Below are 23,845 nucleotides of genomic sequence, written 5' to 3'. Positions count from 1 at the left end.
TACCTGCAAAATGTACAGCAGATCTATCCACTTCTCTCTGTCTGCATTACCATCACCTAGATCAGGCTATCCTAACCTCTCCTGAACTATGGCTCTAACTTCCAAAATGGTTTACCTGTCTTGTTCCCACACTAGGACTTCTCTGAGGAGAATCTGGAATGATCTTTAAAAAATTTAATCAAAGTAAGTCTGCCTCCTTAGAAGACTCCATAGATCTCTATCATGGTTACCTACTATGATGCCATATGTAAACTGGACTTTTCCAACCCTCTCCTCAAACTAGCCATATAGATCTTACTATTCAAAACTAGAAACCTTGTTCTAAACACATGGTCTTCCTAGCTGGCTCCTCCCTCTCCCTGAAATGCACAGGCCAGTTCTTTACAAGACAGGGTTCTTCTCCTGTTTTAGGAATCAGCTGCAATGTTGCTTCCTCCCAGAGATCTGTCCTTAACCACTGTATGCAAAAATACCTGCTACTCTCTGTTATCCTACTCTGTTTTTCTTAGTGCTTATGATTTGCTTTTTTTTTTTTTTAATAGACTGCCTCACCAAATAGGATGAAAGTTCCACCTCTGTCAATCTACCAATCAATTCACAACACCTAGCATAGGAACGGATAACTAGCAGACCATTAATACATGTTTGCTGAATGAATGAATGGATGAATGATTCCATCTAAGGTCTATGTTCAGTTCAGTTCAGCCGCTTAGTCATGTCCAACTCTTTGCAACCCCACGGACAGCAGCATGCCCGGAGTTATCCAGCACCAACTCCCGGAGTTTACTCGGACTCATGTCCATTAAGTCGGTGATGCCATCCAACCATCTCATCCTCTGTCGTCCCATTCTCCTCCCGCCTTCAATCCTTCCCAGTATCAAGGTCTTTTCAAATGAGTCAGCTCTTCAAATCAGGTGGCCAAAGTGTTGGAGTTTCAGCTTCAACATCAGTCCTTCCAATGAACACCCAGGACTGATCTCCTTGCAGTCCAAGGGACTCTCTAGAGTCTCCAACACCACAGTTCAAAAGCATTAATTCCTCAGCGCTCAGCTTTCTCTATAGTCCTACTCTCACATCCATACATGACTACTGGAAAAACCATAGCCTTGACTAGACGGACCTTTGTTAACAAAGTAATGTCTCTGCTTTTGAATATGCTATATAGGTTGGTCATAACTTTCCTTCCAAGGAGTAAGCGTCTTTTAATTTCATGGCTGCAGTCACCATCTGCAGTGATTTTGGAGCCCCACAAAATAAAGTCTGACACTGTTTCTACTGTTTCCCCATCTATTTCCCACGAAGTGATGGGACTGGATGACATGTTCTTAGTTTTCTGAATGTTGAGCTTTAAGCCAACTTTTTCACTCTCCTTTTTCACTTTCATCAAGAGGCTTTTTAGTTCTTCACTTTCTGCCATAAGCGTGGTGTCATCTGCATATCTGAAGTTATTGATATTTCTCCTGGCAATCTTGAAGCTTGTGCTTCATCCAGCCCAGTGTTTCTCATGATATAGTCTGCATATAAGTTAAATAAGCAGGGTGATAATATACAGCCTTGATGTACTCCTTTTCTTATTTGGAAACAGTCTGTTGTTCCATATCCAGTTCTAACTGTTGCTTCCTGACCTGCATACAGATATCTCAAGAGGTAGGTCAGGTGGTCTGGTATTCCCATCTCTTTCAGAATTTTCCACAGTTTATTGTGATCCACACAGACAAAGGCTTTGGCATAGTCAATAAAGCAGAAATAGATGTTTTTCTGGAACTCTCTTGCTTTTTCCATGATCCAGCAGATGTTGGCAACTTGATCTCTGGTTCCTCTGCCTTTTCTAAAACCAGCTTGAACATGAGGAAGTTCACAGTTCATGTATTGCTGAAGCCTGGCTTGGAGAATTTTGAGCATTACTTTACTAGCGTGTGAGATGAGTGCAGTTCTGCGGTAGTTTGAGCATTCTTTGGCATTGCCTTTCTTTGGGTTTGGAATGAAAACTGACCTTTTCCAGTCCTGTGGCCACTGCTGAGTTTTCCAGATCTGCTGGCATATTGAGTGCAGCACTTTCACAGCATCATCTTTCAGGATTTGAAATAGCTCACTGGAATTCCATCACCTCCACTAGCTTTGTTCATAGTGATGCTTTCTAAGGCCCACTTGACTTCACATTCCAGGATGTCTGGCTCTAGGTGAGTGATCACACCATCATGATTATCTGGATCATGAAGATCATTTTTGAACAGTTCTGTGTATTCTTGCCACCTCTTCTTAATATCTTCTGCTTCTCTTAGGTCCATATCATTTCTATCCTTTATTGTGCCCATCTTTGCATGAAAAGTTCCTCTGGTATCTCTAATTTTCTTAAAGAGATCTCTAGTCTTTCCCATTCTATTGTTTTCCTTTATTTTTTTGCATTGATAGCTGAGGAAGGCTTTCTTATCTCTCCTTGCTATTCTTTGGAACTCTGCATTCAAATGGTATATCTTTCCTTTCTCCTTTACTGTTCACTTCTCTTCTTTTCACAGCTATTTATAAGGCCTTCTCAGACAGCCATTTTGCTTTTTGGCATTTCTTTTTCTTGGGGATGATCTTGATCCCTGTCTCCTGTACACTGTCATGAACCTCCATCCATAGTTCATCAGGCACTCTATCAGATCTAGTCCCTTATATCTATTTCTCACTTCAACTGTATAATCATGAGGGATTTGATTTAGGTCATACCTGAATGGTCTAGTGGTTTTCCCTACTTTCTTCAATTTAAGTCTGAATTTGGCAATAAGGAGTTCATGGTCTGAGCCACAGTCAGCTCCTGGTCTTGTTTTTGCTGACTGTACAGAGCTTCTCTGTCTTTGGCTGCAAAGAACATATCAATCTGCTTTTGGTGTTAGCCATCTGGTGATGTCCTTGTGTAGAGTTACCAATACCCATCGTCCCTTTATACAACTTTCAGAGATAAGAAAAATGAGAAATTTCCTTCCGAACTCCTTTCTTCTATACCTCCTCTTTTTTGTGTGGACTTAAACTGGGAGAAACTTCTTAACGTGTATTTTTTCAGAGTGGTGTCATTACTTATAGAATTCTCAGATATAGTGTCCTTTCAGACAGTTTTCTGTCAAGGTGGTGGAGAGGATCGCATATCACAGATAATGGTATCAGTGCTATCAAATCAGTCAAATCCCAGAGGACACTGTAAAGACCTTTCCCACCCCCGATCTTTCAGCATTACTGCTTATGTTAAATCAGAATTTGAATATTTAGAACTTGAGACATTTTTATATATGACACTTGCAAATGACATTTGATCAGCTATATGTGAAAAACTCTGGGGATTGCAACAAGACTGAGAACTATTATTAAGAAATAACCTTTATTATAAGAAATAATCTTTATTATTACAGTATTAAGAGCAACATACTTTCAGTGAATAATAATAACCTGAGAGCTTCTCTGTTCTCAGTTGAGTCTCTGAGCAACTCAATCATCCATCAAGTTTTTTAGTTTCCTTATCTTAGGAAGGAGATGGAAAACACTGGCTAAATCTCAAGAGAATACAAGGTGACTAAGCCTAATGACCAGGACCTTTCTAGCAGTAAAGGATAACTTTGAAAGGTCCATTGTTTTAAACCACTGACCATCAGTTAAGCTACAAAGTTGAGTTCAATGAAAATTGGCTCTACAATATTTGAACTTGAAAAGTGCTAGAGGACAGTGTATTGTCTGTGTGTGTGTAGACATAACAAAGCTATTTTCAAGCACAGTCCTGGCAGAAGGCCCGTGGTAACTGCTCTGTGGGTCTGGTTACAATTATTTCACTATAGGGAACAACCCAGGGCAGTACATCCCTTTTCTGTCTGCTCAGCCTCATATGGAAATATGTGCTGTTTTTACCTCACAAACCCCTTTTTTTCAGCCCTCCTCCTTGACTACGTTTTCATTTTCTGTCCCCTTGTTGCAGAATATAGCCCAGCCATTCATGCCAGAAATCTCAGCTCAGTTCTATGCCAGAACTACAACACTACATGAGAAACATTAAGAGTATGTGAAAGGAAGGGCATGTGTAATACCTCCTTCTTTACCCTGTAATTACACAGATCCTGGGCATACAGGCCTGTATACTCACTATCTGTGCATGTGCTAAGTTCTCGTTGAAATAAATAAAACCCTCCTAAAAGGAAAGAACTGGTATATCCACTGTTATTTTACCTCAATAACCAAATGCATTCATGCTCTCCACCCACTGCAGCATTTCATATAGCTGAATGTGGCCCTTGGGAGAATTGTTAATGGAACATTTTATCCTGAAATGTGGTTCTAATTAAAACAAAACAAAGAAGATAAGAACAGTTTACAAGGTATCAGGCCTAAGATGCTCACTCCAATATTTAGAAATGTTTATGCCCATCACATACTTCCTATGTGGTCTCCCTTCAAGACGGTTGGTTTGAGAACTTTGAACCCCTCAATGAGTTACTTTAACTTGTTTGTTAAAAACTCCAGACTCCCTTTCAATTGTCTTATGTATTAACTTTTCAAAATAATTGCATTTCAAATTTTTTTGGCAGTGGCCCATATTTTTCCTGCATTGGAAGTATACATGAGTAAGGGAGAGATTACAGTGAAAGGTAAAACAGACAAGAAGTGGCTGATAAATGGGAACTGCATACAGTTTATACAGACGGACATTTGGGGCTCATAAGACATGCAGATGGTAGGTTTAATTACCTAAGAAAAGAATGTTGGGGATAGTATTTTGAAACCAACAGCATATGGTGTGAATCATCCTGTGGCCCAACACGTCTTTAATTCTTTGCGTGTAGATCTTTCTATGTCTCACATTATCCCTTTCACCGAAGATCTAAGCTAAAGGAACTTCTTTTAGAAGCTAAAAGAGGGCATAACATCATGTCTTTATTTTACCCAGATTAAGCCCAGTTCTAAAGAATCATAAATAAACTGGGTAGGATGAACTGGAACAGTGCATGGGAGAAGTTGCTAGGCAGTATCAAGGAGAGAAACTGAAAAGTAAAAATATATGAAATTGAGCAATTCCGTTAACTTCATTTCCTTTGTACAAAAAACAAGAAGGTTGAAATACATGGATATTTAATGTTTATTTAGAATTGACCTTGTTTAAAACATTGTACTTAAGGTGTCACGACACAAAGGTTCCAATTTGGATCAAGTCTGGTATAGATTTTCATCCAAATCCTGCACCCTCCACCACCCTTCCACCAAAACTACTTCAATGACTTTCTTAAACTGTTCAGACATGAATGTTAGTGTCCATTTGCACCCCTAATGAGATTAAAAGATCCTCTGAAAACAAATGACATATTTTACAAATATTTATATTATGCCCTGCCTAATTCACTTAGCTCCTATCATGATGCTTTAAAAAATTATTTTTAAAATACAATAGATATTGATTACATATATATTAATAAAGACTGTAAGGCACAATCTTTACTCTCAAAGAATTTAAGCCTTGTTGGAAGCTAATATATACAAAAACATCTTCTGTACAAGAATAGAAATTGTCTAAGTTATCGAGAAGTATATTCTTCCTATATACATTCTACAATCTTGTTCTAGATATATCTATATGGTATATTCTGTAAACCAATGGTCATAGGACAATTTAAATAAGAGAGAACAGACAGATAAGACAAAGAAAGTAGCTGAGCCTACCTAGGAATGTGTGCGTATGTATGCATGCATATATGTGGCATACCAAGGGCAGCAAGCTTCCCAGGCGATTCTAGTAGTGAAGAACCCGCCTGCCAATGCAGGAGACATAAGAGACCCTGGATTGCGAAGATCCTCTGGAGGAAGGCATAGCAACCCACTCCAGTATTCTTGCCTGGAGAATCCCATGGACAGAGGAGCCTGGCAAGCTATGATCCATAGGGTCACAAAAAGTCAGACAGGAAAGAAGTGAATTAGCAGATACCAAGGAGAGCTAACATTCAATGTACTGGGTCTATTTTTAGTATACACAGAATACATACATGCAGATATTGGATATATGTATAGAATGGAAAACATATTATAGAATACAGAGTAGAACAGAATAGTAGGTACCACCCCAATTTATTTATTTAGATCTAGATATATTATATGTTCTCAAAGGGCACTCTCCCTCTGGTCCCTGAGATATGAAATCTGAGGAAAAGGCTTTAGGTCACTTAAAACAAGAATTCCTGGCAGATTCCTTGTATCAGTCCTAAATAATTTCAGATGTTTCTACCCAACTCTGTCCCTTTTATTTACCATTCACTGTGCAACATTTCTAGTTTGCCAAGTTCATATTATTCAAATTTCCAATGAGAGACCACTTGCAATTCAAGGCAAAAAGGTTTCTTTGGTGAACTTATATTTTGAATTTCTTGAGCTAATGCTGATAATTTAACATATAAAACATTCTATGAAAATGGCTTTCCTCTGCTAATAGTTGCAGACTCAAGGCAGGAAAACTTTCAGTAAAACAGAGTTTATGATTGTGAACACTATGTTTTTATGAATATCAGTTATTTCAACTCTATTTTATAAACCATTTTATATAAAACATCATTTGCTAGCAACATAGTTTTTCTTTCTACTTGTCTGGAATACTGGTAATATATACTAGCACTGAGATACAAAGCACCTTACAAATGTGACTTGATGTTTTTCTAGGTTGTTCACTCAAAACTATTAGTCATGTTTCACTACTTTCTTCATTTAAGAAACCTGCTCCCAGGTTCCTCAGAAAACTAAAAACAGAATGCCCATATGATCCAGCAATCTCAGTCCTGGGCATATATCCAAACAAAACTCTAAACCAAAAAGATACACATACCTTTATGTTCAGAGCAGCATTATGCACAACAGTTAAGACATGTAAACAACTTAAATATTCATTAACAGATGAGTGGATCAGGAAGAGGTGGTATACACACATATACAATGAAATACTACTCGGCCACAAAGAAGAACGAAATAAAGTCATTTGCAGTGACATTGATACAACTAGATTATTATTCTTAAGTGAAGCAAGTCAGAAAGAGAAAGACAAGTACCATATGATATCACTTACACGCGGAATCTAAAACATGGCACAAAGGAACTTATCCATGAAACAGAGACAGACTCAACAGTCAGAGAAAAGACTTGTGGTCGCCAAGGTGGAGGGGTGTGGAGGAGGCATGAGTGGGAGGTTGGGGTTAGCCAACCTAAATCATTGTACATGGAGTGGATAAACAAGGTCCTACTGTACAGCACAGAGAACAACTATGTTCAGCATCCTATGATTAACCATAATGGAATATAATATTTCAAAAATAATGTGTGTATATACATATGTATATATATATAAAACTGAGCCACTTTGTTGTACAGCAGCAATTAACAGAAAATTGTAAATCAACTACACTTCAATAAAAAATAAAGAAACCTGCTTCCAGGACACATTTTACTTAAATGTTTTCAGTTATACTATTTAAAAAGACATCGTTTTAAGTAGCGATGACCCAAATGATAATTTATTTGTAGTCACTGATTACATATTCCCTATTCACTCGGAAAAAAAAAAAAAACAAACAGAAAACTACTCCCAAATGCACAAAATCCAAATTAGAGAAATATTGTAAGTCTCTGAATCAATACGTATGTGATGAGGGTACCCCAACACAGAAACAGTTTTCTCTCCTTTAAGATACCAGTGATTTCTCTTCTTCTGAAATCGCTCATGATTTTTAGAAGGGAAAATATTTAGAGCTTCTTTCACCCAGGGAGCATCCTTGGGAACAGGGGGAAGTTGCCTAGTAATTAGAGAGGTAAAGTTATGATCAGACTGTCAGAGGTGGCTGTAGAGCTTAAAGAGGATCAGACTCAGAGCAAAAAAGGAAGGGAGGCAGCTTTTTGGAGGATCTGAGAATCCTTCCAGTCTGGGGAATGGTGCACTTTTACCACAGTGTCCAGCAGTGTGTTACAGTGGAGACTGTTGCAACACATGTTCTTACAAACCCTATAGGATAAGGATGGCCTACAAGTCCTATTACAGCAGAGTTAATGATCAAACTTTTTTTTTGCATTCAGATAAGAGATCAGAACACTTTTAACTGATTTGTCTCTATGTCTTATATTTATTTTCTCTTCCCTTAGTTTCCCAAGAATATTTTTCAGAAAAGCTCCAACCTTAGGGCAACAAGAAGACTCAGAAGGCAAAGGGGTCAATGGTTGGAGTAGCATCCAGAGTAAGAGCCATAATCCTACTGATCCAGGCAAATCTGCTGATGCAGGCAAGCACTTGCGGATGTAAAGGAAGCAGGCTGCAGGGAAGCTGGGAGGTGAGAGTTTTCCCCAAGTGAATACTACTCGAAACTAGTGACACTGTGAGAGATGACGCATTTCTCCTCGTTGGACAGGAAGAGCTAAGACATGCAGCTGAATGGGGACTGGCAGTCAATGCCTGCAGTTTTTCAGCAGAACACTCAGCCTCATTCAGGGACTCATCAGACCTGAGCAGGCGGTGTGTATCCGAAGTGTTGGCCAGAGTTCTGGGCCAGAATTCTGCCCAGCTCTGGGTCTCTCTCTTCCCTCCTTTTATAAGGGAGTATAGTGGTCCACCTCCCCACCCCAATCATTGTTTTCTCTTTCTGTGGTTTCAATTACCCATCAAGCCTGGTCCAAAAATATTAAGTGGAAAATTTCAGAAACAATTCATAAGTTTAAATTGCACACCATTCTGAGTAGTGTGATGAAATTTCATACAGTCCAGCTCCGTCTCTCCTGGGATCCCCAACCATGGCGTGATGATCCAGATCACCCAAGGATGACCCTCCTTCTTATGCACCATCAGAAGGGCAACAGTAACCTAACACTACATCACAATGTCTATGCCATTCACTTCACTTCCTTTCATCATGGAGGCATTTCATCATCTCACAGCATCACGAGAAAAGTAAGTACAGTTCTACGGTTCCAAAAGATACTTTGAAAGAGACCACACTCATATAACTGTTAGTACAGTGTTTTATTATAATTGTTCTATTTTCACTTATTGTTGTTCACTTCTTACTGTGCCTAATCTATAAATTAAACTTTGTTACAGGTATGTACTTATGGGAAAAACATAGTACTATAGGACTTGGTACTATCTGTAGTTAAAGGCATCTACTGTGGGTCTTGGAACATGGATAAGGGGGAACTACTATCAGGCTCTTCAACGTGTGATAGTAAAGGCTGAATCTCAAAATATTACCAGTGTTGAAGTGTTGCTAAGAAGTACTGGTGGTAGAGGCTGAGTGATTGGGTGACGTACACTTGCCAGGGTTAAACTTAGCTTTAGAACTGCAACCATGGTACACTGTTAACTGAGTTCCTCACTACAATTTCTTAGCTTCAGATCCTTTTTCTCCTGTGGAGGCCTATTGCTTATTGAAGCTAGTTTATCCATGTTTGACCCACTCTTTAGGTACTCAGACCTCTTTCCCCTAACGTTCAGCTTCACTTACAAGCAGAGATTGGCCTGTAGAACAAACTGATGGAGATGTATGGAAAGATTTATTCTTTCTCATATGATCAGGTTGTTTACTATATACTGTGGCCAAATCATTGGACTAGACCATTAAAAACCTTAAAATATAGTGGATTTTCTACCTAAACTGTATTTTACGAACTTAACTTCCACCTATCACAGTTTTGGCAAAAATCAATCTTAAAAAAATACTCAAAATTTGCTCAAAATGCAAGGGAAAAGAAAACAGGCAGCTTTCCAGTGTGTTCCCTGGACCCAAAGCAACTTTATCCAACTGAGTGTGTTGTTTTGAGGCATAAAATTAAGGATTTTTCATTTGAGCTTGAATAGCGGTTAAAGGAATTATTGCTGAAAATATTAGTGTTATAGTAATATTTTAAGTAACTAAGTAGCATGTGGTTGTATAGCCATAGTTATAGTACTTGGTTGCCATGTTTGAGATTATTTATCTCTTTTTGGTGGGGGTATAGGGGAACAGGGAGATGCAGGAAGGATTCCTGATTTTCTTTCAGTATTTTGTGGACAGAAAAATATTCCAGAGAAACAACCCAGATTTCAGAATGAAGATGATATATTCTTCAAAAGCCAATTTAGTCACCAAATTAGAAACACATACACTTAATGTGCTGTCACAACAGTCCAGAGAAAGGTTATAAAGTGAGAACAGGATAAGTGCCAGTTCCTTGCTAAACTTTAAACACTTTAAAAGATATAATATGTTGAGATGATTTAACACTTAGCTAACACTGTCCAAAAAACCCAAACATTCAATGTCAATGCTAAGGGGCAGGAGGCCACCTAAAGATATGGTACCTGCTGTGGTCTGAATACCTGTGTTCCCTCAAAAGCCATATGTTGACACCTAACACCTAATGTGATAGGATTAGGAGGTGGGGCCTTTGGGAGGGGATCAGGTGACAATGTAGGAGCCCTCTTGAATGGGACCAGTGCTCTTATAAGAGATGTGAGAGATCTCCCTTGCCCTCTCCTTCTACCACGTAAGGCCAAATAGGAAGTGGGTCCATGCCAGACACTGCATCTGCTGGCACCTTGAGCTTGGCTGTTCCAGCTTCTCGAGCTGTGAGAAATAAGTGTTGTTCATAAGCTACTCAGCTTATGGTATTTTGTCACAGCAGCTCAAATGTGCTAATAGAGCACCATCCCCCAAGTCTACGTTCTTCTGCCTGTCTCAGTCCAAGGAATTACACATGACTTAGCAATTGACTGAATCCACATTACATTGAGGCCCAACTGCCTTACAGAGGCTGTTTGCCTTACAAAGAATCAGCTGCAAATGTTGGGAAGTCATCTGCATACTGAGAATGAAACTGTACTGTTCTTATTAATGCCCAAGTCTCGTCATGATTCTTATATTCTTTTCCTGTCACCTGCTACTGTTCTACATCAGATTTAGATGAAAGAATCTTTCCAGTCCTCCCCAGGGCAGTGGTGCAAAGCTATTTTTGGAAAAACACTTAATGTCATTACTTCAGTTCTTTTTTGTCATGACCCTCTTGTACGATGGCCTCAGTGTGCAGGTTTACAATCCCTTCTACAAAATTCTTGGACCAGAGGTGTTTGGAATTCAAGATTTTTTCAGGTATGGTGTCCTTAGCATGTAGTACACAAAACTTCCAGTGAGGTCCAAGCCAGCACCTCGTAATCAAATACATTAACGTTTCTGCAGGAAAATGTATGAATTTTCACAATAAAGAAAAACTGTAAATAGCCTCAAATTAGTTTAGGGCAAGCTTTGCCATCAAATGAGTTTTGGTGTCAGATCTGCAAAAACAACTGTCAGTTTGGGGGGCATTTTGGCTTTTGAAATTGAGGATAAGAAAGTGTCGATCTCTACTGGGTTTTCAAAGAGTTAAGACAAACTAAACTATTGGTGCTTAGAGAAAGAAGAGACGAAAACTGTCACCATACAAATTTAATCCAAGAACCTAAAATAACCTGAGGGGGGCCTTTCAAAGGGGTCTTTGAAACACCAGATTTGACTACATTAAACAGGGCTTTATGGTAAGCGGGTTGCCTTTCTTCCTGGGCTCCCATCATATGACCCTTGACATACGTTATTCTCCAGAGTGAGTCTGTGATGATTCTATTGTCATGGAATCTGAGCTGCATTGCTGACCTGCAGGGAAAGGGCCCAGAAGTAGGCAGACCTAAGTGTTCTGAGACTCACAGAACATTCCCAGACTAGAATAAAAACCTCAACAAGGCAAGAAGAGTGTTGCAGCCAACTGGCAAGCTTACACTATGACTCCACAATAAAGTAATTACACTGTTTGATTTTTTAAGAAGATAACCCCAAAAGTTGCCTTTTCCCTTAATATAGGGGAACCGTTTGTTAAGCCCTATTCTTTGAAGTTTTAAAGGTGGAATTGTGAAGATTATATCCTGGCTTGTGCTAGGGATTATATACTAACGAAGGGATAAAGTGTCCTTGAGCTGAGGGGCTGTCACCAGTGGAGACAAATGGAGGTAAAGGCTTACTTGGCTTCCAGGGCCAGTGCGATGATGCCTGCAGCCATGGGGGCTGAGGCTGATGTCCCTGTGTGGTTGTCCGTGCAACGCTGCCTCAGGTCCGTAGTGATCTAGAAGACAAAAGTGGAAAATTTAGGGCTCTGGAGTCAATGTGAGTCACATGCAAGTAGAAAGAAATGTACTCATAAAACTGGAATGGAGGGGTGTTAAAATAGTTGTTTTAAATTCCTGGTTCCTGTGCTCCTGTGACCGTATCACTTCCAGAGAATTGCCTGTGTAAATCAACTTTGCAAAGGGAAGGGTCTGGAAATTGGATTCCACTTGTGTTACAACTGGGGTCAAGACTAAGGTGAGCCTTTGGCCAGAAACACACAGGTTGTGCGAGTTTATCCTTAAAATCTACACCTAGCCACCTCACGTGCCTCACTCTGGTCCCAGCTCTAGCTAATATCAATGTACTTTTATTACTCCAACATTTTAAATAATCAAACATGTTGAGCCAATCACCAGACACTGAGTTAAGCATGATCAGCGTAAGGAATAAAAGTACAGGGTCTTGTTCCTGCCCTCCTAGAACTATCACCATGGAAAAGCTGCAGGTGCAAGCAAAAGATTTGTTCTGTTTTAGAAGGAACATTTGCTTACAGACTGATTTTTAGGATACACAGAAATGTGACTCGGATGAACCAAGATTTAAATCCTGACACATTTAACACAAACACTGAAAACAAGGTTGAAGCCAGTATAATTGATGTGAAATTAACAGCCCTAAGTACATGCTTGAACACTAGAGGAGATTAGCCATTTTCCATTTTTTTGAAAACCAAAATGTAAGAATCAGATCATTGTCTCCTCTTGGTCTGAAGCCAGTTCACTTTAGCTGTGGTTGAATAACATGCCCATCAGCAAGGGCAGGATTTCTCAACCTGTGTTTCATGATCATTTCCTGAAGGAAGAAAAATAAAATGCAGATTCTTCATAACCAGCAAAAGGAAGCATCAGGGTAAAAGATTTTGCAAACCATTATAACAGCTAAGATTTAAAAATCCTTCCTCCCTGATAAGAATCCATTTTTGCGCTCCCTCCTTGGGACTAACAGCCCTCCTGTTGGGAAGGTATAAGGCTTATGAGATGAACTTAGTAGGACTCACATCGCACTATTGAAAGACACTGGTAAAGCTTTCTCAGGCATCAAGATAAGCACATTGCCCATATTTTACAGATAAGAAAACTGAAGTGAGGACATATCTGGTGGCTCAGTGGTAAAGAATGTGCCTGCCAATGCAGGAGACATGGGTTCCATCCCTGATCTGGGAAGATTCCATATGCTGCAGAGAAACGAAGCCTGTGCTCTAGAGCCCAGGAGCCGCAACTACTGAGTCCTTCTGTCACAACTACTGAAGCCCATGCACCTGAGAGCCTGTGCTCCCCAACAAGAGAAGCCACCATAATGAGAAGCCTGGGCGCTAAAACTAGAGATAGCCCTGCTTGCTGCAACTAGAGAAAAGCCCACACAGAATGAAGACCCAGCACAGCCATAAATAAACAAATAAAATTATAAGAAAAATTAAGAAGAAAGGAAAACAGGTGAAAGATCAGCAGAAAGGTGCAGGGAGACAGAGGCGGCGAAAACAAAGCCCTGCTTTTCTAAGATGCATCCTTCAAGAGAAGTATGCAGATAAGCTGATTCGGAAAGAAATTTGATCATCACCAAAAGAAACGAATGCATAACTGCTTAGAAATGAATCCTCCCCTAAAAGTTTCCTTGGTGTTGGGTGAGGATGTCTGAAGGGACTCTCTAATTATCAGTTATAAAACGAGATGGACATCTTGGTGATTTCATTTCACACGACACCATCAGTGCTCACTGTCTGTTCCTAATGCCTTTTGACACCTCTAATATTACCAGCTGGGGCTTCCAAGGTGGCGATAGTGGTAAAGAACCCGCCTGGCAACACAGGAGACTTAAGAGACACAGGTTCAATCCCTGGGTCAGGAAGATACCCTGGAGGAGGAAATGGCAACCCACTCCAGTATTCTTGCCTGGAGAATTCCATGGACAGAGAAGCTTGGTGGGCTACAGTCCATAGAGTCGCACAGAGTTGGACACGACTGAAGTGAGTTAGAACGCACACACACAATGTTACCAGCTTAGCCATCCTAGAGAGGTGCTGATACAAAAGAAGTAGGAGAAAGAACAAAAATATAGATAACTACATAGATATGGTGGCAGTAGAGAAGAGAAGAGTCTTGTACTCTTCTCTGGACTAACTGATTGCTGGGCAAGAGGCTGACAGTGTGTTTGGCAAGCAGCGAGAGTTGTTTCTAGATTCACGGATTTGATTAGCCGGCCATCCATGGAGCCTCCACACTGTGAATGTTCAAGAGATATCTGGGTAAAAAGAGCCCTACCTGTTTCTCCATTAAGAAACCCTCTTGCACTGTTGGTGGGAAGGTAAATTGATGCTGCTACTATGAGAATATGAAGGTTCCTTAAAAATCTAAAACTAGAACTACCATATAAGTCAGCAATCCCACTACTTGGCATATACTCTGAGAAAGTCACAATTCAAAGAGACACATGTACACCAATGTTCACTGCAGAGCTATTTACACTAGCCAGGACACAGAAGAACCTAAATGTTCATCGACAGGTGAATGGGTCAAGAAGATGTGGTATATGTATGCAATAGAATACTACTTAGTCACAAAAATGAATGAAATTGGGTCATTTGTAGTGATGTGGATGGACCTAATAAAGTCTGTCATACACAGTGAAGTAAGTCAAAAAGAGAAAAAAATACTATATACTAATGCATACACATTAAAAATACTGTATACATTATGCATAATGCTTAATATATGGATGTGAGAGTTGGACTATAAAGTAAGCTGAGTGCTGAAGAATTGATGCTTTTGAACTATGGTGTTGGAGAAGACTCTTGAGAGTCTCTTGGACTACAAGGAGATCAAATCAGTCAGTCCTAAAGGAAATCAACACTGAATATGCATTGGAAGGACAGATGCTGAAGCTGAAGCTCCAATACTTTGGCCACCTGATGCAATGAACTGACTTATTTAGAAAGACCCTGATGCTGGGAAAGATCGAAGGCGGGAGGAGAAGGGGATGACAGAGGATGAGATGGTTGGATGGAATCACCGACTCAATGGACATGAGTTTGAGCAAGCTCCAGGAGTTGGTGATGGATAGGGAAGCCTGGCGTGCTGCAGTCCATGGGGTCACAAAGAGTCAGACACGACTGAGTGACTGAACTGAAAGTATAGACATGAAATCTAGCAACATGGTACAGATGAACCTGTTTGCAGGGCAAGAAAAGAAATGTGATGTAGAGAAGGGATATGGGGACATGATGTGGGGAGAGGAGGGTGGGAGAATTGGGAGAGAAGCATTAAAATATATACACTAATGTGTAAAATAGATAGCTAGTGGAAAGCTGCTGCATAGCACAGGAAGCTCAGTCCAGTGCTGTGATGACCTAGGAGGGTGGTTTGGGGGTAGGGTGGGAGGGAGGCTGAAGAGGGAGGAGTTGTATGTAACTTACAGCTGATTCACTTTGCTGTACAGCAAAAACCAACACAACATTATAAAGCACCTGTGTTGTCATTTGTTTAGTTCCAAGTTACATCTGACTTATTTGAGACCCCACGGACTGTAGCCCTCCAGGCTCCTCTGTCTATGAGATTTTCCAGGAAAGAGTACTAGAGTGGGTTGCCATTTTCTTTTCCAGGGGATCTTACTAACCCAGGGATCGAACCCGCGTCTCCTGCATTGTCAGGAGGATTCTTTACCACTGAACCACCTGGGAAGCCCTTAAAGCTATGATACGCCAATAATAAAATGTTTAAAAATTAAAAAAGAAACTTCCGAGATATTCAATTGTTGACTTTAAAAAGGTATTTCTTTTTGTGGGGGGTGTGGGTAAAAAAAACCCACAGATTTACTATTTTAATAATTTTTAAGAACATACACTACAGTATTGCTAATTACATGCACACTGTTGTGCAATTCTAGAGCCCTGTGACATTTTCATCTTGCAGGACTGAACTTCTACCCATTAATCAACTCCCCACCCCCCTCCCTGGCAACCACCATTCTACTGTCTGCTTCTATGAGTGTCACTGCTCTAGGTACCTCATGTCAGTGGAATTACCCAGCATTTTTTGTGTGAGTGCGTGTGTGTGACTAGCTTATTTCACTTAGAGTAATGTCCTCAAGGCTCATCCGTGTTGTAGACTATGGCAGGATTTCCTTCTTTTTAGGCTGTATAATATTCCACTGTAATATTCCATAACTCCATTGTGTTATATAGTATATTTTCTTTACTGAGTTATCTGTCAATGGGCAAATGACAGATGAATGGATGTGTTGCTTCCACCTCTTGCTTACTGTGAATAATGCTGCAATAAACATGGGTGTGTAAATGTCTCTTCCAGATCCTGTTTTCAATTCTTTTGGATATATACCCAGAAGTGTGACGGATGGACTATCCAAAAGTGATTTCTATCTCATTCGAATATATGGGTGAATCTGCAGCCTTATTTTCCAAAGGCCTGGTCCTTAAGTCAGTGCATAAACACCACAGGCACAGCCTTTTTCCAGGTCTCTAGATACACTGCTGTTGAGAGATGGCCTTGCCTGCATTCTTCTCATTTTACCTCACCCTCATGGCCACATTCCTTTGCCAAGTTCTATTTTTTTTCAATGACTTGTGCCTGAATTCAAGATTTTTCATGATGTTTTCCCACTTGGCTCACTTTGCTTATTCTTCAGCTGCACCAGAATGCACCGCTTTCAATGCACAGAAATGAATCCAGAATAAACACTCCAAGTGTGTGTATGTAGTGTTTTTGAATCTAATAAATAACCACCTCCAGCCAATCTCAAACGTGAACAATAAAAGTTTTATAATGTTGGATTTGCCAAATACCCCATCCAAAATAGAGTCAGCAGGCACAGACACACACGATATGTATGTAAATAAAAAGCTACTCAGTACCTTTATATATAAACACCAATTTACTGTTAAATGCTATTAATATAGGTTTGTAGAATTCGACAACATCATTGTCGTGCTTTTATATTTTTCTCCCAATCAATTTCACTAAATGAAACTTGAGCAGTGAGTAGCGGTGTTAAGGGATTAGAACAGGAAGGTGATGGAAAGAAGGGAGGTTAAAAGGAATGAAGAAAAAAGAAACAAAAACATCCTCACTCCCTTCTCATCTTGCTTTAAGTGAAAATTCCAGCTGGGTCATTTCAAGAGGAAGTTACTGTCAGTGGTGGAGATATTTAGGTGTAAATTACCAGAAAGATCTAAGGCAGGGTTTTCATCATTAAAAGAAGCCACAGTATCAGGATATTTTTATGTCCATCTTTAGAAGGAAAAGGCAAAGACCACCAAGAAGCAATCTTGAAGAAAAACGATGTTGCCCAAACTGGAACCACATGGGGTAACCCCATTAATCACAATGCATACATACAAGTTCTGACAGTGTAATTTAAAGGAGAAGCTGCATTCAAGGGTCAGCCCACATCATGGGGCTGGGAGTTCAGAGATTTGATACGTGAAAAAGGAACAACAAAGCACTTTAAGTTTCGATTCCATTTCAGAGAGTGTCTCAGAATTTGGGTTTGGTCCCGCTGGCGCATCTTGCATGCTCCAAATTCCCTAAATTCACTACCCAAATCAGAAACAGAATTTTTCTCCACAGAACTTCTCATGTTGCTCAAGAAAATATCATTTCTGTCCATCAGAGTGAAGGAAACAGGAGATGACACCGGGCCCCATGCCAGATCAAAGCTGTCTTGATCAGCAAATTAGATTTTCAGCCTGTCCCAGGATGGGTAGCAGATGGCTTTTGGAGTCTGCAAAGTTAGGGATGTTGTCCTGATCTGGTGAGAAGGGGTGGGTATTGTTCAGGTTGAGTCAGGCTCCCTCTGAGAAGAACCATCCCTTTTTCTCATCCTAAGCTCTTATTTCCTAATATTTCACATTTCATTACTTGGGCTGATTGGATCTTTTATTCTAGCCTGTTGATGTAATTCTCCAGGGAATCTCAGTTCAGACTGAGTCTGGCTATAAATGACAAGTCTTTATAGCAACCCTACAGTTAAGAGTTTCTATCTCCCTGAGACCCTGTGATCTGTTTTATTTTGAAGGTGCCATATTGTCTCATATCTGTTAAAAGAACAGCTGAAGAGATATTTTTAAAACATGAAATGATTCTGTCTGTTAGGTTGAATTTATTTCTGGTGTCGATTTGGATTTAGATTAGAAATGTGCTCCAAGGACAGAAACAAAGTCTTAAATGTGCTAATGAATAAAATAGGAGATGCTGATTTATTAAGCCAGCAAAATAAAAAGGAACTGAAGACCAACTAAAAGCTTTCTGTGTTCACTGAAGTCACAAAGACTGGTGTAGAATTCATTCATGACTGACAAGGCCACACAAAATTCCACTCCCATGCTGCAATGAGAATCTGTAACGGTAGAGTGCAAATGTAAGGTTTTGCTTATATATGTGAGATTGCTATCACTAAAGAAGGATGCCATCTTATATCTTTTTTTTTTTTTTGCATCTCTATAATGTTCAGTTCAGTGCTGAGTACAGAGCAAAGGTGCAGTATTGGCTACGTTGAATTACTAGCGTCAAGCTACTTTACACTCATTTTGTTCTATATTTTAAACTCTCCCACTTGTTAGGAAAGACTTCAAGGTTATTTTTTTTTATCGATTTCTAAATAAGACTCATATAAACTTATAAGCAGCCTACAAAAATTATGTGTGTATGTGTATATATACAATTCCGGGGCTAAAGCAGACCCTTCCTCTTACTAGATGCACTGCTAACACTAGATCCACCGCTTTGAAAATGACTCACACAGCAAGTGCAGAGACTGAGGGCAATGAACAACAGGTGTGTAGGTGTATGCACACGTCGGTGTATATAAAATTACCTTTGATTCCCTCAAGAACTCTACAAGGGAGATATACTATTTATTAACTAAGGAAATGGAGGCTCAGAAAGACTCATGAGCCCAAGGACATGCAGTCACTAAAGAGCTAGTAAGGGGTGAAGTATTAAATTCTGAAATGGCAGCAAAATAAAAAGTTGAGCTATGGAGTGTAGTCACCAATCCGAGCAAAGGCGGCAGTTTCAGACTATCACCGGCAATCTCAGGGGAACCACCCTAGGGCTCCTTCCCTGTCAGCAGGTGGATATCTCCATTCTCCCTCAGGCCACAATCAAAATTAGAACTTTTCAGGAATAAATTCCCCCCCTTCTATTTAACATTCTTGAGAGAATATGGATCAAATGTCCATACAAACTAAACACATCTGGATTTGCTAGCTTTGACTCATGAAAAATCATGACATTTCCCAAATCAAAAGGAGAAACAGAAAGATGATAGTCATGACTGCTTCTGAATAAAGAATTGGGTAGTGAGAGAGGGTACTTTCTGCAAAAAGGAAATGTGTAGCTGCTTAGGAATATTAAAAGCAATAAGATAATTCCTCCACGTGGAATTGGTCTTTCAGGCCAACTCTGAGATACCCCAGGCAGCAAGTCTGACATGAACACAAATGAATAAAATGACATCAGAAGAGGGCTGAGCAGAGCATACATTCTCTAAACCTTGGCTCACAAGACCCCTCTGAGAAGGAATACAATGGCCTCCATATTCCAAACACTGAGACAAATTACTAGAGAAAAAAAAAGGTAAAAGGCTGAACTAGTTCCAAAAGAAGCAGATAATTTAATGATGGAATGACTGGAGGAAGAGGAAAGCTTTATCTCTAACACAGAACTTGGGAGAAATTCAGGAGGTAGTGAAGGGTTACATAAAGACAGGACCTTTAATGCTCCTTGACACTAAGAACGGTTGGATGTACAGTTTTATGTAGCAGGATTCCTGCAGGCAATTTCCTATGTGAAATATATTGTCAAATACCCTTTGCCTTTCACCAACCTTTCTACCAGTAGAAGGAGATTCTCTGAAAGAGAGAGAATACCCACCTGTCTCCTGTCGCAATATGAACCCCCTGCGATGCTTCTACCTTTTCCAATGTCTGAGAGTCAGTTATGCCTCAACATTTATGGAGCTCAGGTTCTGGGAAGGTACAAAATAAACTCTTCAACCTCAAGTGGTTTCCAGTCTAGTATGGAAAATGGATAGTCAATAAGCAAATGTGTAACATCACATTAAGTAGCTCTAAGGACACTAGAAAGAAAATTGAACAGGATAAAAGAGGAGAGTGTAGGGGAGGGTCACACCATTCTTTCAAGGGATGGTGAGGAGGAACAGTCCTCCTGAAGAAAAATTTGAAAAGAGGCATAAAAAAAGTGGTTTCTGGAGAAACAGTATTCCTGCCAGATGTCATGTCTCACAGGAGAGGGTCCTGGTTTGAAATCACACAAAAGGCGTGGTAACTTTGGAGAGCTCAATGCCAGGCCATAGGAATTAGCAACTCAGACTGGCAAAGGGCTTAGGTGTTTTGCAAGAGGACTGATTGTCTGAGGCAATTAAGAAGAGGTCAAAGGCATGAAATTCAAAATTAGTGAGCCATAAAAATAAAAATATGCTGCTTGATGTAATTACCACTAGTCCCATGTGGATATTTAATTTTAAATCAGTTAAAACTTAACAAATTAAAATTAAAGTTCCTCCATTGGACTGGCCACATTTCACAATAACATATGTCTGGTGACTACCAGTTTGGCAGCACAAGTGGAGAACCTTTCCATTACAGCAGAAAATTCTACTGGACAACGCTGATATAAAGGACAAAGGAACAAATTGTTCATTGTATTCGGAGTGTATAAAACTTGAATATACTGTTTCCAAGAATATAAATGAAAGTAAATGTACTATACTTAAAAATTAAGATTACCTTCCATATTAAAAAAAATACTGGGCCAAGGAGTACAAAACAATGGATGCCTATATATTCCACAAACGTTTTCATTTTTTGGATCACTGTGAATGAACCTCAAACAGGCAAGAAAAATGCCATTCCTTCATACAGCCCCATGCTGGACATCCTTGGACTGGACATGACAGCACGTTGGTCACAAGGTGGGCTGGGGGTTCAACCCAAATTTGGTTGGAATTCAGACTCTACTACTTACTAGCTGTGTTTCTTTTAATCCTTACTTTCCTCATCAGTAAAATGGGTACAATACCTGATTTCCTCCATAGGGTTCTGAGGATACAAAGAGATGGTACATTGACTGTGTACAGCATGCTGCCAAGTATACATTACAAGGGCAAAAAATGTTACATTTACAACATGTCAATATAATTACAAAAGGACTACATGCCCAGCATGGAATAAAATGGATATGGTGTTATTAAGAAAAACATTATTTCATAATAGCCAGTCATTTCCACTGATTTCTATTTAGCTTATAGGGGAGCTTCTTATCATAGTAATCTTGACACTCTGGATGCTTCGCTTGCTGTAGTAAGGTTCAAGGCCAACACTGATCTCAATCTATTAAAGCATGAGTGGAATACTAAGGTCCACAACTGTATCGATAGTGACGGCAGGAAAACGAGGGATGGAGACTGGGCTACATTCTGAAACTCAGGGCAAGGTTCTCCTGCTTGAACACCATTAAAAAGACAAGTAAAATTTATTTAACAAAAGTGCTTTCCCAGAAGCAGTGAGACCTTTCCTCTCTCCTGGATCCTCAGCGGCTGCCTCAGTTCAACTCACAAAGGTGCTCTATGAATGAAGAATGACAACTGTGCTCTTCTCGAGAAGGTACAAATTACAAAAGGAAATGGATGGCCTGGGGAGGGGAGCCCCAGAACAAAGGGAGACACTGTTCCTGTAACACTCAATCACAGATGCCACTAACAGGATGCGGGCATCTCTGAGGGACCAGAGGCAGCTTTTTCAAAGCCCGGTGGAGAACAGGCCCCAAGTGCAGAGCTGGATTATCTGTCATTCTGACATCTAGAAGGGAAAGGGGCAGCTGGACCCCCAAAGGCTGATGCTGCCGCCAACTCATGTTCAAACTGTTAGTCAACATTGTTCACCTTCAAAGCGCCTTTCTTTACGGGGTGGATGGAGCAGATCATGGTTCTACAGATTGGAAAAATGAAGCACCTCCATTAACAACATCTGGAATAATGACCAGCCTCAGTTCCCATGATGCAGAAAGCTACCCTGACTTACGGAACAAGGATACCAGCCACTTACTAGGTGGCTTGCTGCCATAGGAGCTATGCAAATATCTTATGCTCAGTATCTTGTTATCTTCATGAAAATCCATGAGGTTGGTACTGGCTTTACCTCCATTTTACAGATAAGGAAACCAAGATTCCAGGAAAGTTACTTAGCCACTGAGTGGTCTGTCTGCAGCTAGAGATTTTAATTTGAAACAGCTACAGCACTCCTGTCCAATGAAGGGTAATTTGAAGATTCAGGCAAAATAAGAGATTCTGAGAATTGGTTACAGAAGAATTACTAACAAATGGCTGCCATGAGAATGGGAGAGGTTAAACAGAAGGTAGAGCCAAGTAAAAGTTACATAGATAACTTTATACATTGAGTGACTCAGTAAAGGTCTTGATATCAGTAGCAACTAGGGAAAAGTGAAATATGACCGAATCAAGGATATTGACATTATTTCATGGTGTCCATTTTTTCTCTCAAGCCCTATTTTTCATCACAGAATGATTGATTTGTCCATCCGTGGGAGAATCCTAAATGACCACCCAGTCAATCGGGGACATAGCAGCTGCCACACAATCACAGGAGACACGGATGAAAGGCCCTAGGAGGTCGAGTGTAAGCAGTAGATCTCTGGGCAGTGATTCCGAGGTCCCTCTATCTGCACTGTGCTCTTCCACCTGGATCCAGGCAACCCTTCCTTCTTCCTGGATATTTTGCCCACTGGACTATAAGCTTCTCTAAAGGAAGGTATTTATGGAACTTAAAAACACCTTTCTCACAACCATCTCACAGGAAATAATAGCACTAGATAGGCATGTTTACTTTGAGGCAATGGTGAGATACCTTAAGATGCATTCAGACTCTGGAAGTTTGAGAAGAAAATTCTTATTCCAGAGAGTTTCATCAGGATTTCCATGATGCAGAACTGATAGATGCCACTCAGTATTAGTGGGCCTTGACCACGAGTTCTGCTGCTGCTGCTGCTGCTAAGTCGCTTCAGTCGTGTCCGACTCTGTGCGACCCCAGAGACGGCAGCCCACCAGGCTCCCCCGTCCCTGGGATTCTCCAGGCAAGAACACTGGAGTGGGTTGCCATTTCCTTCTCCAATGCATGAAAGTGAAAAGTGAAAGGGAAGTTGCTCAGTCATGTCCGACTCTTAGCAACCCCATGGACTGCAGCCCACCAGGCTCCTCCGTCCATGGGATTTTCCAGGCAAGAGTACTGGAGTGGGGTGCCATTGCCTTCTCCAATGAGTTCTGAAAGATAAGCAAATTTGGAAGCCAAAGAAATATTCCTAGATGAAAGCATTTCCATTATGAAGGTAAAATACCATAGAGCATCATTTCCCATGAAAAAAGCCATGATATTTCAAAACTTGTCATCTCTGTATTTTCTCCTTTCATATTTTACTTTGTATTGTGGAATATGTTTATTGATGAATAATGGAAGTACTTTCAGGGGAATTTATATGAATATGTTTAATCCAGTTGTTATGAAGGTATTAGAGAAAGAATGTATTATATCCATATTGGTAGGCAGCTTTTATTTAAATCAATCTGAAAATGTAACTAAAGCAGATAGTAAAAGGGGACTGCCTAGTTGTCCCATGGTTAAGAACCCACCTTGTAATGTAGGGGAC

At 40.1% G+C, this 23,845-nt stretch overlaps 1 protein-coding gene across 4 annotated transcripts in view; it reads right to left on the bottom strand.

The window, feature by feature from the left end:
• The window catches only part of PCSK5 (proprotein convertase subtilisin/kexin type 5), a 519,623-nt gene that overhangs the window by 274,076 nt on the left and 221,702 nt on the right, over positions 1–23,845 (bottom strand). For all 4 annotated transcript variants that reach the window (XM_024996182.2, XM_024996184.2, XM_024996185.2 and 1 more), the window contains exon 9: positions 12,008–12,108. In XM_024996182.2, the coding sequence (XP_024851950.1) occupies positions 12,008–12,108 (101 nt within the window). The remainder of the gene's footprint in view (positions 1–12,007; positions 12,109–23,845) is intronic.

The sequence above is a fragment of the Bos taurus genome, chromosome 8 (assembly GCF_002263795.3).
Source record: "Bos taurus isolate L1 Dominette 01449 registration number 42190680 breed Hereford chromosome 8, ARS-UCD2.0, whole genome shotgun sequence".
In the NCBI taxonomy this organism is placed as follows: domain Eukaryota; kingdom Metazoa; phylum Chordata; class Mammalia; order Artiodactyla; family Bovidae; genus Bos; species Bos taurus.
Note: the sequence above shows the minus strand (reverse complement) of the source record. Positions and strands in the feature narration are given on the sequence as shown.